Below are 19075 nucleotides of genomic sequence, written 5' to 3'. Positions count from 1 at the left end.
ATGAGCTGGAAGGCATCTACGCTTAGGCTAATCATGCCGAATGCCAGCAATTCCCCCAGCATGATTTGATGCGCAAGCCAGTGGGAGCATGGTTTGCTGTGATTACGTTTACTGCAGAAAGCCGGTGTTTGCTCACACCAGCCTCACAAAATGAGGGGGTCTCATCCAAAACCTTCTGAGGCAAACAGCAATCTGGTCACTGATTTCAATGGCATCTGGGAACGGCTGGAAGGTCTGCAGCTCTGCCAGCAAAAGTGGCATTGCAGAGAAGGAGGTAGCCCAGGATCCACACCGATCTTCCTTTAGCTGTTTGCTCAGAGTGGGATGCAGATCTAGGAGGCTGCCCCTGCTGTGTGGTGTTTTCTTCGTCCTCATTGCACAACATGTTTGAAGCTCCTTTCCCACACAACCTGTGCACTTGGCAGAGCTGTTCCAGCTGTCACTTGGGTCTGAGGGTGTCCTCTGCTTCTGACCTTCCTACCCAGAGAATCGCAGAATCATACATTCACAGAACGGTGGGGTTGGAAGAGACCTCAGAGCCCACCCAGTCCCACTCCGTGCTGTGTGCAGGGCTGCCGCCCCCCAGCTCAGGCTGCCCAGGGCCCCATCCAACCTGGCCTTGAACCTCCAGGGATGGGGCACCCACAGCTCTCTGGGCAGCCTGTGCACTGAGCAGAGTGCCTCTCTGCCCTCTGAGTAAAAACTGCCCTCCCAGTATCTAACCTAAACCTCCCCTCTTTCAGTTTAAAGCAATTCCCCCTTGTGCTGTCACTATCAGACATCACGTGAACAAATACCTCCTTTTGTTTCACACTCACACTTGAGTATCTGATTGGCTGCTTCCTTCTTTTTTTTGTTTTGTTTTGTTTTTTTTTTGTTTGTTTGTTTTTTAAGAAAACACAACTCAGCCTCCTACTCCATGTCACTTATGCTCTGCAGACCTCTGGCTCAGACCTCCCTGATGAGAAGTCCGAGCCAACAGCCAGCCGCTACGGGAGGCAGTTGGAAGTGCTCTGCTCTGCCTGCATCAAAATGGCAGTACTGCTGCCCCAGCCGAGATCACAGGAGCAGAGAGCACGCTGGGCCCTGGCAGCTCTGCAGGGAGGCAGCTGGGGATGCTGCTGGTCTCCTTTGACACCTGCTCTCCCTTTGATGGCCGTCTGCCCTCTGCAGCCCTGCCTTTGTGCCAGGCAATAGCAGAAAGCTCCGCTGTGCACAGCAGTTTGCAAATGCCAAATGTCTGAGGGATTGCTGCAAAATGAACTCAGACAAAATGGTCAGATTCCCCTAACCAAGGTATCCTTGCAAATTGAGACTTTTAGCACATTTAAAGGTCAGTGTCTAAAGGAGGGCTATAAGAGACCAAGGGAGACACTTTAGCAGAGTCTGTTGTGATAGGACACAGAGAAATGGTTTCAAACTAAACAAGGGGAGGTTTACACTGGAAGAAGTGTTTTACCATCATGAGGGTAAGGCACTGGCAAAGGCTGCCCAAAGAGTAGGTGGATCCCTGTCCCTGGAGACATCCAAAATCAGGCTGGAGGGGCTCTGAGCACCCTGATCGAGCTGTGGGTGTCTCTGTTCATTGTAGACGGGTTGGACCACAGATGAACTTTAATGGTCTCTTCCAGCTCAAACTTCAATTCCATGATTCTATGATAATGATGGACATATATATTTTATGCAGGATGTCAGGGCAAGAGCCCTAACCAAGGCACCGCTGTGGGTATGCAGGAGGTTTTGTTCTGAAGCTTGCCTGCATAGGAGCACTCATTTCCAGACAGTGAATATGCTGAAATGTTAATGCATTTTTTGAAACGTGTTTGCACAAAACTTTTGTGTTTGGGTGAATTTTGATGCTCTGAGGCAGAGCCCTAATGCAATACAGACCCTTATGTCAGAGGTAATCAAGTGTTATTACAAGAGCTGCTGGCCGTGGGGCCCCTCCTGCGTGCACACAGGGGTACATATGGAAATCATTAACAAGTTTCAGCGGAGGATTTTGGGAAATTAACCCTTGCGACCCCAGAGCAGTGCTGGCAGGCAGCAGATGAGGAGCAGCTTCCCAGTGAGACTGATCCAGCCCCGAGCAGCCTGGCAAAGAGGCCAGACCTCTCCATTCAGGCTGTGAGGACGAGTGGTTGAAGGAAACCATCTGCAGGGCTGTGTAAGCTTCCTCGGCAAACTGAAACGAGTCAGCTGGAGAAATGTGTAACATAGCGTATAAAAATGCAAACAATTTTCTTCTAGTCCCCAAACGGTGCTTGCGGGGTTGTGAGGAAGTTTGTAATTTCTTTATAAGCTCCTTTAGGAGCCACCAAACACAGCGCTTGGCGGTGGGCCACGATGTGCTGCTCTGTGTGGCTCAGGGGCAGGGTGGCTGCAGCCAGCATATCCCACCCACAGCTGGGAGCCCATGGATGTCACCAGCAGTCACTCCTCGGATGTAACCTCTTCTGATTTTACTCTGTGTGCCTTTTTTTTTGCATCCAGAGTATAAGGAAAAGGACTTCTGGCCCCCTCCGTAAAGCTGGCCACATCTGATGCATTTCTCACATTCTTGTTCTTCCCAAATTGATTTCTTTTCTTGCACCAATCCTGATCCAAGACGTGCCCTTTCCTCTGGGATAATGAGGGTAGGCATCATAATGTGCTTTAAACTTTCATAATGTAACAATACTTGGCAGTCATTCACTGCTTTTCATCCTCAGATCTCAAATCAATTTGCTACAGCCCTGCATGGAATTGACTTACTTGTAAGACAGACAAGTACTTGCTGCGCAATTAAAAAAAAAAAGAACAAAATAAAGTAGATTTTATTAAAATCCAAACTACGTCTTCCTCCCTATGTGTGATTTTCCTCAAGCACAGCCCTGGCCACAAACACGGCTGTTCCTCAGCCCTCGGCCGCGCAGCCCAAGATGCTCATTTCGGGCCAAATGAGAGCAGTTCATCACCAGGTCAGTGCGATCCAGTCAGAAAGTTCTTCCCTCAGAGAGTTATAACTGCTGCCATAAAACAGAAGCATTTCTGTGCTCAGCTGTAAATGGTGAAGAAATGAGCCAAACGCTTTCCCACCACCCCCAGTTTAGGAAGGGAGGGAGGGAAGGCAGCCAGCATGCCCCATATATGAAAGGAGTGAGGAGAAGGGCAGGAGACATGGCTTCAACCCCTGGGTTGAAGAACAGAGGGAGAAGAACATGCTCAGCTGACCCACCAGGACTTCCCCTGGAAGCCAGCGCATGCCCAAAGCCACCCGAGGGGCTGGCAGGGTGGCACAGGAGTAACAAGAGTTAGTAACAAGCCAATCCAGTTGGGCCTTGAAGACTTCTAAGCATGGAGACTGCGCACCTTTCTGGGCAACCTGTCTGCAAATGGATCCCCCCATCCTACCCAGCTTGGACTTGTTTCCACCCTTGTGTCTCCTTCTCCCACAAGGCAATGCTGTGGTGAGCATGACTCCTTGCGGAGCCCCTCACAGGTATAGGCAAGTTGCTCTGAGGTCCTCCAAAGCCATCTACTCCCCAGACTGAACAAACCCAGCACCCTCAGCCTCTCCTCACAGGGCAAGTGCTGCAGCTCTTGGGGTCATACCTCTGAGCCAACTCCAATTGATGATATTTTTGTTGCAACAGAGACCCCAAACTAGATGCAATATTCTAAACGGGGTCTAATGAGCAGCCAGTACAGTGAGATAATCACTCCCTCACCCACAGCTGCAGTGCCACCGGGCTGCCCCATCCCTCCCTGGGGCTGGCAAGGGGATGGATCTCCCCACAGCACTAATTCAGCAGCCTTGGATCACAAGGCAGAGCCTCAGGAGGAGGGCAGGACCTCGCTGCCAGCAGCGCAGCAGAAATCTCTCGAGATTAATTCAGCGTCCAAAGAGCTCCTGCCATGAATAATGCACCGTATCTCTCTCTGCACTGGCTGCACACAGTGGTTCCTCAGATAAGACACCTAAAGCCAAGAGAGCAAATTCAGGGTCACGTCTCTCTGCAATTGGTATTTTTTCCCTGTGCAAGTCTGAAGGGGAAGGGCAGAGTGAGCACAGCAGTCTGCTCACACAACATGCTTGTGGAAGCCAGTTCCTCCCTGATCCCATTCAGGTGTCCTCTTTCACAATATCCAAACACACTGAACTGCTTCCATGTAGCTGCTTTTAGTTGTTTGTTTTTGTCAAGGATATCAAGCCCACCTGAACCCTAAAATGAATCAACAGTGCTAAGATTTTTCCTACCCCTATTTAATCCCTTCTGTCCCACACTCTCTGCAGTTACAGCTCACTGATGCTGTGCCATGCTCTAGAATCTCAAAGCACCAGTCTTTCCTTCAAACACTCGGTTCAGGTCTGAAAACACTAAAAAAAAATACTTCTAAAAATTTCACCCCTACATTTTTAGGAATTATCTTACGTTCATTCAATTCTTATTTCATTGCATCGTAAGGTAAACTACACCTAATGATCCCAGCTAGGACCCTTCCTTTATGTACTGTATGTTCCTTTATGTATGAAGAGCATCTGCTCTTCAAAAGAAATTCCCTTGTTCAGGTGCAGTTTGATTACCATGCCTCTGCACTAGACTAATGGGGTTTCCAGCAATGCAACGGAATGAAAACACCACTGTATCTGTTGGCTTTTAAAAATAAGTATAAAAACATGTTTATTAAAATTTAGGAGTTGTATAAAAAATTCTTTGCCTCTTCTTGAGGCAAGACAAAACACCTTTTTGTAGCCCATAGGTGGCAGCAGCATACTATCAGATGAGGACAAGAGGCTCTGGACTGGGTCTGCTCACACCCTGCAGGGCAGAACCGACCTCAGACCTGCCTCTCAGGAGCACGATGCCCGTAGTATAAAGTAACTCATCTGCACTCCCAAAAACCTGTTCAAATAAAGCAATGCAGAAGCCACTCAAGCTGCACATATTGTACACGGCTGCAATGTTTTTTCCCCAAAAGGGCTGATCTCTGAAGGGGCAGATCTTGCATTTGTGCTCAGGCACAGATACGTGGTCTCCTGTTAACATGTGGCCCCCGGTTAGCTTGTGGCCCGTGCCCACCAATACCCAGGATGCAGCACTGTGGGGCCATATGGCTTCACGAAGGCACACTGGCAGCATAAACTAGCTTAGGCACTTTGAGTAGTGGGGCTGACCTGGCAGGACAGGCAGCTCGCCCTGTTCTCAAACTTATTAGTCATGAATGGAGCCACGAGCAGGACTTGGGGGTGGGAAGAGCTGTTCTTCAGGCTTGGCTTCACCCCAGCCATACGGGGGAAGGTCAGGCATGTTGTGCTTGTTTGAAGACACAGCTTTTGCAGCCAGTGGGTGCAGGCACCCTGCCCCTCCAGCATGGCCGTGTGCAACCCTTCGCTTCCACATACCCAGCATCATCTCCTAGTGCCAGTTGCAGAGGGGCTGGGGACCACACTGCTATCCAGGGGTGACACCGCCGCCTCCCGTGGGCACGTCCGCATGGCAGCGGTGGGAGCAGGCAGGTGTCGCTGGCACAGTTCTCGCAGCGTGGGCACAGTCCGGCGGCTCCTGCACAAGGGCTCGGAAAAGACCAGAGGAGTTCCCCCCATCTCATCAAAGTGCAAGGGGTTGTTGCGGGTCCCCGCCACCACCAGCTCCAGCAGCCGGACCACGCAGTCCGAAAACCAGTTCTTCAGACGGAAATAGCCCTCTTGGAAAGAGATGCGGAGGCTGACGGGCCCAGTCGGCATCCGCACGCTCAGGCTGAACAAGCAATTCCCCTGCGAGCTGTCCCGCACCAGGTAGGTGCCGACGGGCTCCCGCTGCAGCTTGGCGTGGGCCTCCCCAACGGACAGCGGGCCCCAGTAGAAGTCACTGGCCTGAAGGATGTTGAGGGATCGCTCCAGAACCTCCCACTCGCAACTGCGAAACATCCGGAAGCGATCGGGCAGGCCAGGCGGTGCGGGGCTGGGGAGAACGCTCCGATGCTGCCTTTGCAGACAAGCAACAGCGGTGCGTGTGTTTTGCAGATCATCTGGCCTCCCTCTGATCATCTCTCAAAGAGCCCATGGATCCCAGGGAGACGCTGCATTTACCATGCTTTCTCTGTCGCCTCCAGCCTGCAGGAGAGAAGCAGAGTGAGGCAAACCCCTACATCCTCGCACTGACCAAGTGAGGACATTTCTCAGGGAGAAAAGCCGTGCCGTGGTGTGCCACCAACCCACAGCTGTAGGTACACCAAGCAAATACAAGCAGCAGAGACTCCAGCTGGGCCACACCAGTGCAAGGGACCGGGTTACATTGCTGCATCCATTGGGTTCATACATCTCACATCTAGGGGCTTCTCAGCACATCCCTTAGGCTGGCTTGTATCTAGCAGATCTCATTATTTTGTGATTTCCCTCCTTTGGATGGCCAGGGGCTTTTCAGCCTGGCCTTGAGTCTGGCAAGAGGAAATGAGTTCCCAAGTGAGAAGAATTTCCCAAGCAGGAGGGTATCTTTCATTTTGGCATTCAGCAACCCCTCAGTCAGAACAGACAGCAAAACCCACAAGCAACAACAGAATGGAACAAGCCCTTCCCACCAAAGCCCCATTCCCTTATATCAGGATACTCCCAGATCCAATCTGCAAGAAATCCAGGTCCACACCTGTGTTCAGTTTTGAGCCCTTCACTACAAGACACTGAGGCCCCAGAGCATGTCCATAGAATGGCAGTGGAGCTGTAAAGGGTCTGTAGCACAAGTCTGATGAGGAGCAGCTGAGGGGACTGGGGTTGCTCAGTCTGGAGAAGAGGAGGCTCAGGGGAGACCTCGCTCTCTACGGTGACCTCAAAGGAGGTGGTAGCAAAGGGGAAGTTGGCCTCCTCCTGGGAAACAGCGACAGGACAAGATGGGATGGCCTCAAATTGCACCAGGGGAGGTTCCGGTTGGACATTGGAAACAATTTCTTTTCGGAAGGAATAATGCTGTATTGGAACAGGCTGTCCAGAGATGTGGTTGAGTCACTGTCTCTGGAAGTATTCAAGAAAAGAAAAGATGTCACACTGAGGGACGTGGTCTAGAGCAGTCATAGACATGGGCTTGTGGCCGGACTCAATGATTCTATTGGTCTTTCCAATCTAATAATTCTATGATTCTATGAAATGCATCATCAGCTTCAGAGCTGCCACCAGTGAGAGCACTTGTGCTGACACCAGGCTCTGCTGATGCCCAAGGAGCATTTCTGCTCAGGACCATCCACTCTGCTTGTGCTGCAGGGATATCTCCCCACTGCCTGCAGGTGCTGTTGCCCTCTCCCAGCCACCATCCTCAGCTCCCATTGCTTCCTTTTCTCCATCACTGGAGACACTCAAGGCCAGGTTGGATGAGGACCAAGGCAGCCAGACTTGGTGGGTGGCAGCCCTGCCCACAGCAGGGGTTGGAGCTGGGTAGGATTTGAGGTCCCTTCCAGCCCACACCATTCTACGACTATGATTCTATGATTCAGGCAGGTGCCCTCTCTCGCTGTCTCAACCCTGCTCATCTCCTGTGCGTCATGTTGCCACCAGATTGTCTGCTTTTGGAAAACAGAGTCCTGTATCCAGTGTTGCCATCAGCTATCCATCAGAGTCATTTCAATTATTAAAAAAATACATTTTCTCTGTATGTGTGAGTATATATATATATACATAAACATAGAAACCACAGCCCCAAGCCAGAGGCTCGCTCTGTGTGAGAAGTGGAGCTGTCACATACCACTTCCCCAGGCCTGACAAGTCAGTCACTCACCGCCAACCCCTGCCCTCAGTCCCTTGACACACTCCATTAACCCAAACACAGTCGCTGGCAGGACAGCCATGCTCTGAGCAGGCCCAGCGCTGTGGCCCAGCAGCCTGTGCCCCTTCCACAGTGGGCCCCACTGTGGCCATGGGCTCACTAGGGAACACAGGGACCCAGAGGTGCCCAGCAGCACCTTGCCTGGGGTCACCTTTTCTCTCCTCATTCCTCTTGCAATGCTCAACAGTGGTATCAATAAGTCAGGCGCACCTCTATTACAGGTCGTACACTCTGGCCTCCATACACACTGTCCAAGCCTGGGAAGCCTCTTCAGTGGCACTCTATTTTCTACCCTGTGATTTGCAGACCACAACATCACTGGCACTGCTCTGAACACCACTGATCCTGCTCTTGAGCCACGTGTTGCTGTGGGAGGGAAATTCCACTCTGAGAAAGGTGGGAGGGGGAGGAAGGTGTTAATCAAGCTGGGTTTTTTCTTTTCCATTAAAAAATAAAAAAAAAAAAAGCCAGCTAAAAGCTTGTCAGAGGGTTCAACCAGTCAGAATAAATCTTAGGGGAATCTGATTTGGTGAGCAGAACACAAGCAAGGCAACACGTGCAGCCATTAGGGCAACCTGTCACCACCAAAGACTCAGCACTGCAGGCGCCACAAGAAGATGCAGCATCTCCGTCCCTCTCCTTTTCCTCTCCGATGGCCGAGGAAGCTATAGAGCATTTTACATTAGTTAAGAAAAGAGGAAAAAAGGTAGCACTCCTGCTAAGAGCCTTCAGCTGTGATGGGACCAAGAAGGAGCCCCACTCCCACCAGCAGCCACTCTGCCCAAAGGGCAACTTCTCTTGGGTCCAAACCAAAGCTTTAGGTCTAGATAGGACAATAAATCCCAACAGGAAAACAGAAGCAGGCGGATGTCTTTCATTTTCAGACTACTTTAAAAACAACAAATAAACACTTTATTTGTGTTTATTTGTTGTGAGGCTGGAACACCCTGATGTAACTGTAGGTGTCCTTGTTCACTGCAGGGGAGTTGGATCAGGTAGCCTTTAAGAGTCCCTTCTAACTCAAACGATTCTGTGATTGTATGACTTGTTTAAGGCTGCAGACACTGTTTGACAAAACAGGAAAACAACTGTTTGTCCTAGTTTTCAACCTTGAGTCACTCTCCCAACTCCTTTAAGAAAAATCCACTGCTACTAGAAGTCTGGCTGACTAAGAACCGAGACTGTGTCATCATTTCAAATTCAAAGTAAGTGCAAAAATAGCATCCTCATAGCGCACTGACTTGGTTTGAAATCTACACGTGGGTCATATCTTCAGACAGCATGAGTTTGTTTAGCTTCAGTGTCCCAACTCCACAGATGACCGGCTGGCAGGGTAGTGTTAGTTAGCCCACTACAAATACTTACTGGTATTTCATTTTTAAGGTTCATCTGTTTTGCCATACCAAGATTTGTTTTCTTTCCTCACTGCCAAACAGCCCCCAAAATCCCCAACACCCAAGACCATCGCTGCCTCTATACTATAAGAAGAGCACTTACATCCAAAGCAAATCTCCAAAACACCAGTGTCCCACTGGTTGAAAGGCTGGACAAGTTTCCCCAGGCCTTCTGATCTGCTGCAAGTTCAAGAGCTTTTCAAAACAAGTGCTCTTGACGAAGGGCATTCTGCCTTCCTCCTGACTCACTATCCAGGCAAGGCCACGTGTTTCATGTATGGAGATGGTGAAGCAGGCAGCTGTGTGCAGCTGCTGTGTAAGCCAGCCCTAGGGCTGGATACAGCTGGCACACTCAATGGTGGCTTCAAGCACTTGGAGAGCACTCATTCCTGTGCTTTTCTTTCTTGAAGGGCTCACTTACCTCCTGAAATTTACTGTCCATAGGGAAGAGCTGCTAGATATCAGGCCTGCAACTGGTCCCAAGTCAGGAGCCTTGATGCAGCAATGCTGAGTTTTTGCAGAGCTTTCCCAGAGAGTGCATCCATCCTTTGGAAAGAAAGAGATGCCCATCAAACAGATGACTGAGCCCTTTAGCTGGCTGTAATATGGGTGTGAAATGCAACAAATCTGGAGATGGTTGCTATGCTTCAACCCTCCTCACCCTGTACGACCGTAGAAGGCTTTATACAGCATTTCAGATAGCAACAAACACATTATTGGTGTCATTACTGTTACTGCTGCTACCAAAGCCACGATGTGTTTAACTACCAGACAACTCACAGACGCCCTAAGGACAAATGCAAAGACCTTATCACTGTCATTGTCTTTAGAAAGCAGAACCCATAAAAACCAAATGTGAAGACATCATGGCAACAGGAAAAAACATAGGATTTGTAATAGCAAGCTCAAGCTTGCACTCAACAGAAGGCACAACAGTTTGAGCAACCCATCTGAAAGCATGCATCCAATCCCCATCGCAACCTCTGGTACAAGAAGGGTGCAGGGGACCATCCCAATGTCAATCACAACTCCTCCAGCACAGTGTGGCCATGGGGAAACTGCAGCTCCCGCTACCTTTTATGCCATGACCATAAATCAGAGCCTGGTGCAAGAGTGACACTGTGTCTGACATGAAGGAATACACAACACTGGGTACAGGGCTCGGTTTTCCAAAAGCAGATAAAAAGAATGTGACACACACAAACTCACACCAAACCAAAACCATGTTTCCCTATACAGCCAGCATTCAAGCAGGATGCAAAATGAAAAACTCTGTACGTTTGTTATCTCCTACAAGTCAGCACAACACTACACGTGCTGTGACATTTCCTGTTTCCACATATAGATGGAGTGCATGCAGAGCTTTGGAAACCCTTCTACAGATCTTCCAGAAGGACCGGTCTTATCAAACCCCTGTGATAATGTTGGGGTTGGAGAGCATACCCCAAAACCCACAAATAATTCCACCTCCCTGTGGATTTGTTGCTTTGGTTTTATGTTTCTTATGCACTTTTCTATGACATGCCTTCTGCTTCAATGTGATGCTCTGCTGACACAGGCTGAAAGGTTCTTACATGGAGAAAACCCATGGGATAGTTCGATGTGCTCCAAGTATTCCCCAGGGTAGGGCAGCCTGCATGCATGTCTGCTCAAAAAAATAAATAACGACGGTGGCAGTTCATAGGGAAAGCTAATTGCTTTTGCTCTCCTAACTGAAACAGCTGGAAGAAACATGGCTTTCATGGTCCCTTCCTCACACCTCTGAAATACTCTGTGAACTCAGAACAACTCCTTCCAAACCAAACAGCCTTTTCCCAGCAGTCTCAGCCCCGCATCAAACCATAACCCTGTCTTGCACCCAACCGGCTGACCCATGTGGGTCCGGGTTTGGGCTCTGAGGCTTTTCCCCCTCCACATCACTGGCAAAAAGAGAACGCAAATATAAAAATTGTTAGAAACAGGAAATCAGTGCACCCGGCTTCGAAGCCGCAGCTTAGGCTGTCCTGCTGAAGCTGAGAGACACAGATGTGCTGCTGCCCACCTCTGCCCAACAGGGCACTGGTTTGGGGAGGCTTCTTCCAATCATGCTGGGCTGAACTGACTGGTTTGGGCTGTTCTAGCACCCTGTCAGAAACACGAGTAAATGCTGAGACACGACAGCTGTCAGTGGTCCCCACAATGCCAGCTGCCTCTCGTCAAAACCATCACATTCAACAGGAAAGGAATTCAGGGAAGACACCAGGCCTTGGAAATGAACAGCATCCACAGGGAAAACTGGCTCAGCACCACAGGTTTGAGGGGGCAGGGGAGGGCTGCTCCCTTTGCTCTCAGGCCCCAGCAGATGCGAGGGACCCAAATCCATCCCTGTGTTGTCGGCAGCAGGAATGAGGGATGCAGAGCAGAGCCACACAGCAATGCGAATTTCCAACAAACGAAATAAAGAAACTAGTCCCGAGAGTCAGGAGTGGGCAAGAAAAGACTTGAGTCATGAGAAGCAATTAAAGAAAGCTTAAAGGGACAGATTGTGATGACCCCTGCAAGCAGTGCAAGGGACACTGCAAGCAGTGGCCACGGTCAGAGGCACTGTACAAAAACGCAGCAATGGCAGTGCCTGCCCAAACCTCTACAGCTTGCAAAGATGAAACGCTAGTGCTGGCGGAGCCGAATATAAAGGAATATGAATTAGTGTTGGTGGGGAACAAATTTCCATGAGGATGGCTGTCATGAAAGCGGGACAGCAGGTAGCCGAGATAAACAGAATGAAAACAAATGGTGTTTTCAGTTTGTCAAAACCAGAAAGCCTCTGGGGGAATCCATCCTTCAGCTCACCGGGATGCCACCAGCAAGGGGGTGAAGGAGCTGCTGAGGAGCTAAGCAAGCAAGCAGAGTTTTGGCTTTCTTCCTTCTGTGTGCAGTACTTAAAGCTATTTTACCTGCAGGGCTGCAGGGAGTGATCAGAAGAGATGTGGAAAACTGAAACAGTGGGAAGTCAGTGGGGTGCAGCGGACCATACTCAGGGTGGGAAGGTGATTGCAATGCCACCACCTGGCACACCTGAAATACAAAGGCAGAATTGAGACAACGGGGATGGGCCTGAGGATGGATGGTAGGAAGCCACCTGCAAGCTTTCAGATGGAGCAGAGAGACGCAGGGGGTGCAGCAGGAACACCCCTGTAATCAGGCTGCTCTTTTTATGCTCTTTCATAAAACGAGAAGAGAGGAAGTTCAAAGGTAACCGAGATTGAAAAGTAAGTAATTCTAAAACTCATAAAAGGGAAAAACTCCAATCACACACATGTTAAAATGCTGCTGGGGAAAGTGAGAGAGCTGATCTGAGAGCATTCATTTCTCTTCTTTCTCAAACTTCTTTGCTCCATCACTGTGAAGCACCCACCCCTCCATGCTCCAGCAGAGGAATCCAGCAGCAAAGGGCTTGTTTTAACATTCGTATTAAGCACTGCCTTTCAAAACTGCTCCAACTTTACACACAGCTAAAGGCAGCCCAGCCAAAGGCACAGACCTCCCTAAGCCCAAGTTTGCTCCCGAGAAACTAAGGTAGCAGACACGCAGCATTGCTGAGCTGCAGAGCCACAAGGACTGTTACCCAAGTCAACGTTTTCCTTCAGCATTTGCAGGGGGTGCTCAGACAAAGGCAGCTGAGCGCTGCCAGCTCCGTGTGGCTTTGCCTGCGATCTCAGGCAGTGCCAACGCTGAGCTCCCGCAGCCCCACGCCTGTGCTTGAGCCCAGTACCAGCACAGCCCACCTTGGGCTCACACACATCTGTGAACACATAGCAGCACAGAGAGCATGAGGGGAGCAGGAAGGGAGAAGGCAGAGAGAATGTGCATTATCAAAATACCTCGAGAGCAGTTCTTGGAAATGAGCAGCCTGCAAGCGTGTATCAGACATTCATTTCCTGTGAAGTGCACACAGGCCTTTTCATTTCTCCACTGAAGAGGACGAAAATAAGGGGCAGCTCTAAGGGCTCCAAAGACAACACGGAAACCAGCATTTAGCCTTTTTACTAAAGCTGAGTCGATATTGCTGTACTATTAGCTAACTGCTGAACCCAGCCTGAGATTCCCAGGGGCTAAAATATAGGGCATTCAACACCTCGCTTCTCCATCTTAACATGAAATCTTGCACTTGGTCACGGGGGAAATGAACTTCACCTGGCTCGTTCTGACTGCTCATTCCCTAATGCAAAGCCACCGAGTCCTGCTGCCCCAAGCACCACTGACCTGCTTGGGTAAAGGCACTGAGGCCAAGGCCAGCAAAACGCTCAGCTAATGAGTGCCTCAGTGGGGGTGGAGGCCGTGCACGGATGCCAAGCAGAAGGCCAGACAGTGTCAGGAGGTAAGCTGGTATCATGCCTGTCTTCAGTTCCAGCTTCTCAGTACACACCAGCAGGGATGTAATTAAAGTAACAATTAGTTGCCTTCTTTGCAACAAACACACCGTGCCTCCAACATCACACACACTTAACACCTTGCTTACAAAACCCACCGCCCCCTACAACCACACACACTCCTATTGAACCACACCACGGGCTTTGAGGCATGGGCAGCCCCGTTCTGCATCAGCCTCTCATTGAGACCAATGGATGCCCTACGGGAACACCTTGCTGAATAGAAGAAAGAAGAATGAAACTCCAGCAGGGACAGAGAGGAGAAGCCAGGGAAGAAACCTCTCCCGTTTGTTTCTCAGCAGCACAACCACAGCATTAGTGACAGCAGCAAGGAATCTACCATTGCACGGACTGCCCACCAGCTCCAGAGGCATTCCAGCTGAATTACAGACGGAGGCACCAGCTGGTATTCAAAGCTGTCATCTGGAAACCTAACTCAGCCCTCTGCAAACAGAGGCCGGGGGGGCTGCACCAGCCCACAGCGCCCCTGTGCTCCCTTACACCCATAGGTAGTTTACCTGTGGCTCAGTGCAGCCTGGGCACGAGCATCATCTCAAGCACATGGCTGCAGTCTGCTGAAACTCCACAGGCTGTGCGATGGCTGCTTGGAGAATGAAACAGGGCTGCACGGCCCCACGAGGGCCCGCCCGGTCACCACCAAACGAAGCATCAGGAAGCTGCAGCTGCTTCTCATCCCACCCCGTTTTGCAGAATTAAGCACGGTCAGCATGTGGCTGGGTTTTGCATTGACATTCTCTGAATGCAAACTCCGCTGCCGGGACCACACAGCCCTGACCTGGAGAGTTACAGGTAGAGCACAGCCTGCAGATGTGCTCTTCACCCCAAACTTCCCAAAACAGTGGTCGAGCCGCATTCCCATCCTTCCCTCATACCAACGGATAAAAAAAAAAAAACAAAAACAAACAAACAAACAAAAAAAAAACAGCCACAGATACAAATTTAACATTCTCGAGTTCCTCTTGGTTACCTTCAGGGTTCGTTCAGATCCCGTTTCCAAGCTTAAATTAAAGAAATAAAAAATAAAAATAATTAAAAAAAAAAAAAAAAACAAACACGAAGTGTGGGGAGGGAGAAGTCCTAAGAGGAGCACAGGCTGAGCTTGCACAAAAATTCTCCGAAAGGGCACCCACCGCTGGGAAGAGGCGAAGAGCCGACCCTGCAGGAGCGCCGAGCGGGGCAGCACCGGCAGCACCGGCAGCGCGTGCAGAGGAGCGCAGGTGCGGGGCGGTCCGCCCGACCCCGCATCGCCGAGCCCTGCGCGGAACGCGGTGCAGCGGCGGGAGAAGAAGCGCGGCGAGCCGCTCGTCCCGATCTCCGTCGAACCGCACGCCCCTCTCCCGGCCCCGGCTGCCTCCGGGCTTCTTCGAGCCAGAAGAAAAAAGTCCCCTCTCTTCCCCTCCCCCGAGCCCCGCTTACTCTCCGCATCTCCCGGCGAAGGGTCGCGCTGCTGCCGGTGCGAGCGAGCGCTCGGCGCCGGGGCGACAGCAGCGCTGCTCGCCCTCCCCCGCCGCTCTCCCGCCCCGAAGCGAAACCGAGGCGGCCCCGCGCCGCGCATCCCCCCGCCCTCACCCTCAACGCCGGCCCCGGGGCCGAGGCTCGCCTTACCGGGCCGGGGGGGGCCGGGCGGGCGCTGCTCGGCCGCTGGGAGCGGCGGGGAGGGGGGAGGGAAGGGAGGAAACCCCCCAAGTGTGGCTTTTCCGAGGAAGGAGCCACGGGGGAGGGGAAGGGGAGGGGTTTCTCCCTCCTCCACCGCCACCCCGTCTTTCCACGGCGTGGCTTCTCCGAGTGGGGAAAAGAAAAAACAGTGCAGAAGGAAAAAAAAAAGTTAGAAAAGTTGGCCAGATTGGGAGAAAGAGGGGAAAAAGAAAGAAAGAAGGAAAAAGAAAGGCGGTTCAGAACGTCCCTCCGCTGCGGGCTCAGCTCCTCAGCATCTGCCCCCCAAGGACCGCGGGCCGGGCCCCCCCAGCGGCACCGGGCACGGCGGCCGCATCGGCCCTGCTTGCACCGCCCCCGGGCTGCGAGGGGGCTGGGGCTGCGCGGAGCCCTCCGGACTTTCAGGCGCCTTAAGATGTGCGCTGTTGTCTCGGTGTGCCGGATGAAACGATCGGAAACCTCGGAAAAACGGGAGAACTCGCAAAAAAATTCAGGAGATAGAACGATACGTACATTGTGTGTAGTGTGTTCATATTGCTGGTGAAAAAGAGCAGAAGAAAAGACAATCTCCACAATTCTGTACAAACCCCACAACTGCCAAAGGCCCAGCTCGCAGTTAGGCAGTGCTTGCACCATTGGAACTCTGATTCATTGATACACTGCAACCAAGTCCGGGTCATAGAACCACAGAATGGTTGGGTCGGAAGGGATCTCAAAGCCCATCCAGTCCCATCCAGTGCCATGAACAGAGCTACCACTCACCAGCTCAGGCTACCCAGGGCCCCATCCAACCTGGCCTTGAACCTCCAGGGATGGGGCACCACAGATTCTCTGGGCAGCCTAGTCCCACTGTGGCTGTTCCATGCATGCCAGGTGGATTGCTGTGTTGCAAAAGCCATGCACAGATGCAGAATGTAGACGTGCTCTGGTTGTTTTGCACCAGTCTGGTGATGCAAAGCAGCTGTAACTCTGGGTTATGCAGCTGACTGCAAGAGTTTTACAGCTGCTTTGCATTGCTGGGGATCATGAAGCAGTCAGAAGCACACTGAATCCAACCTGCAGCCTTGCCAGAAGTTCCGCTAAGTATTGAGACATCAGTCCTTGTTTTTCCTTTCAACCAAGCATGAAGATGCTGCTGACCACAGAAGAATTTCTGAGCTTCCAGAAGAGCCGGCACAAAGCGGTAATTCTTTTTCAAGGAGGACCTGCCCGCTGGAGCCCTAAATCACAGCAGAGTCAAAATGCTCATCCGTTCCATTTTTGGTTTACAAGGAGGCTTGTCACACTTTTCTTTGTATTTTTGGATGGCGGCTTCAAAAATATCCTGTGGTTTGCTTAACAGTTGCCTAGTAGGGAGCCAGTTTCCCTCTGTGTGTATTTATAGCATTTATTGGGTGACTTCATAGGCTCTACCAGCCACCTTGCCTTAACAGTAAGCGAACTGCTCTAATTCTTCCTTTTATTCTTTCTCTTTGCCTTTGCTTTAGAAAGTAACAACATACCCGTGGGTCTTGCCCTTTCCTCCCTCATCCACTTGGAACAGTGACCTTGCAGTGGTTACAGCCACAGTGTGTTGCAGCAATCCTCTCCAGCAATAAAAGCTGGTGAGACGTGGCGCCGGGGCACCACTGACCACAGTTTTCCAAAGCTCAGATTTGACTCGCAAGAACAGGGATGCTGAAGTAGCTTCGTGTCTGCTGACCCAAAGGAGGTAGCAAATGAGGATAGTTTTTTGGGAAAGTGACAGCACACATTGCCCTGCAGGAAGGGAACAGTAAGGTGGTGAGAAAACGGACCAAGGTGGGGAGAATGAAGCACTGAAGATCTGGAGAAGAGAGGAAGAGAGGTGCAGAAAAGCAACATGAGAAGAACATAGAGGGCAGGGGGTGTGTTGGGGTGGGAAGGTGGTGGTTGGAGAGGTCCCAGGTGGCTGGAGACTTGACAGCCTGACTCTCATCTAGAAGAAGGGTTGTAAGGAAGATCTGGAGAACTGCAGACCTGTCAACCTAACCTCAGTGCCAAGGAAGGTTATGGAACAGATAGATCTTGTGTGCGACGGCACAGCAGGTGCAGGACAACTGGGGTCAGGCCTAGCCAGCACTGGTTCATGAAAAGCAGGTCCTGCCTGACCAACCTTATCTCTTTCTAAGATTGGGAGATTGAGGGAAAGGCTGTTGATGTAGTCTATCTAGACTTCATCATAGCCTTTGACACTGTCACTCGCAGCATTCTCCAGGGGAAGCTGCAGCCCATGGCCTGGGCTGGTACACTGTGCTGGTTAAAGTACTGGCTGAATGGCTGGGCCCAGAGATCAGTAGTGAATGAAGTTAAATCCAGCTGGCGACTGTTCATAAGTGCTGTTCCCTAGGGATAAGACTTGGGAACCATCCTGTTTAATATCTTTATTGATGACCTGGATGAGGGAATTGAGTTCACCCTCAGTGAGTTTGTAGATGACACCAAGTTGGGGGGAAGCGTTGACCTGCCTGGAGGTAGGAAGGCCCTATGGAGGAACATGGAAAGGCTGGATCACTGGGCTGAGGACAGTGGGATGAATTTCAACAGGACCAAGTACTGGGTCCTGCATCTTGGTCACAACAACCCCAGGCAATGCTACAGGCTTGGGGCAGAGTGGCTGGAAGACTGTGTAGAGGAAATGGACCTGGAGATATTAGTTGATGCTTGGCTGAATATGAGCCAGCAGTGTGCCCAGGTGACCAAAAAGGCCAATGGCATCCTGGCTTGTATCAGAAATACTGCAGCCAGCAGGAGCAGGGAAGTGATTGTCCCTCTGTACTCGGCACTGGTGAGATTGCAACTCAAGTGCTGTGATCACTTCTGAGCCCTTCACTATAAGAAAGACATAGAGGCCCTGGAGTGTGTCTAGGGAAGGGCAACAGAGCAGTGAGGGGTCTGGAGCACAAGTCTGATGGGGAGCAGCTGAGGGAACTGAGGTTTTTCAGTCTGAAGAAGAGGGGACTTAGGGGAGACCTTATCTCTTGCTACAGTGACCTGAAAGAAGGTGGTATCAAAGGGGAGGTCGGTCACTTCTCCAAGGTAACAATGATAGGACAAGAGGGAATGACATCAAGGGGAGGTTCAAGTTGGGAGGCTCAAGTTGGTTTTAGGAAAAATTTATTCTCTGAAAGAGTAGCAATGAATTGGAACATACTGCCCATGGAGGTGGTGGAGTCACTATCCCTGAAGGTGTTCAAGGGTAGATGTAGTACTTAGGGACCTGGTTTAGCAGGCAATATTGGTGGCTGGATGACCAGTTAGACCAGATGATCTTAGAGGTCTTTCCCAGCCTGTATGGTTCTATGATGCTAAGTGTTAGTGCTGCTTTGCCCTTCTGCCAGCAATCCTGTGCGTGGAAGCTCAGATGGGACTGAAGCATGGTCTCTGGATCATTACAGACTATTTAGAGGCTCAGTGCTTTACTGGGCCTCCAGGCAGACCCAAAGCTGCTGTCCTCCAAAGTGTGCAGACTGGGTTTGCAGGTGGAACATGGGTGGAAGATCAACTATTCTGCACATAGCCTACCCTGGTGGTGATTGATCAGAGCAGCCCAGAGCCTGCATGTGGAGTTCCTGCCACCTGGAAGAATGGCAATGGAGAGAAGCAAGGATGTGGCAGGCAAGGACCCCACAGCACAAGCGACAACACAGTGCACAAGATGTATAGAGAGGAGGATGAAGGATGCTTGGGGTGTAGGTAGGCAATGGTTGCCATGACCTCCTGATGTGCTGTGTATCCAGCCTGCAGGCAGAGCACAAAATGTACAGCCTTTTACTGCAAATACCTT

The 19075-nt window shown here is 51.0% G+C and overlaps 1 protein-coding gene across 6 annotated transcripts; it reads right to left on the bottom strand.

The window, feature by feature from the left end:
• Positions 1 to 4642: 4642 nt before the first annotated feature.
• On the bottom strand, positions 4643 to 14773 carry LOC122159083 (suppressor of cytokine signaling 1-like). 6 transcript variants are annotated; one of them, XM_042816262.1, is made up of 4 exons: positions 13048 to 14773; positions 12121 to 12241; positions 9609 to 9733; positions 4643 to 6097 (listed from the first exon to the last, which is right to left on the bottom strand). In XM_042816262.1, exon 4 carries the CDS (start codon positions 6029 to 6031, stop codon positions 5393 to 5395), a length of 639 nt encoding a protein of 212 aa, XP_042672196.1. In that variant the 5' UTR covers positions 6032 to 6097; positions 9609 to 9733; positions 12121 to 12241; positions 13048 to 14773; the 3' UTR covers positions 4643 to 5392. The 6 variants fall into 6 exon arrangements, with proteins under 6 accessions (XP_042672196.1, XP_042672197.1, XP_042672198.1 ...); XM_042816263.1 differs by having other exon boundaries at positions 12121 to 13173; positions 13430 to 14773; XM_042816264.1 differs by having other exon boundaries at positions 14115 to 14773.
• Positions 14774 to 19075: the final 4302 nt, after the last annotated feature.

The sequence above is a fragment of the Centrocercus urophasianus genome, unplaced genomic scaffold (genome assembly GCF_019232065.1).
Source record: "Centrocercus urophasianus isolate 14NV4802_14NV808 unplaced genomic scaffold, USGS_Curo_1.0 seq_15, whole genome shotgun sequence".
Taxonomy (NCBI): domain Eukaryota; kingdom Metazoa; phylum Chordata; class Aves; order Galliformes; family Phasianidae; genus Centrocercus; species Centrocercus urophasianus.
This window is presented reverse-complemented; position numbering and strand designations above follow the sequence as displayed.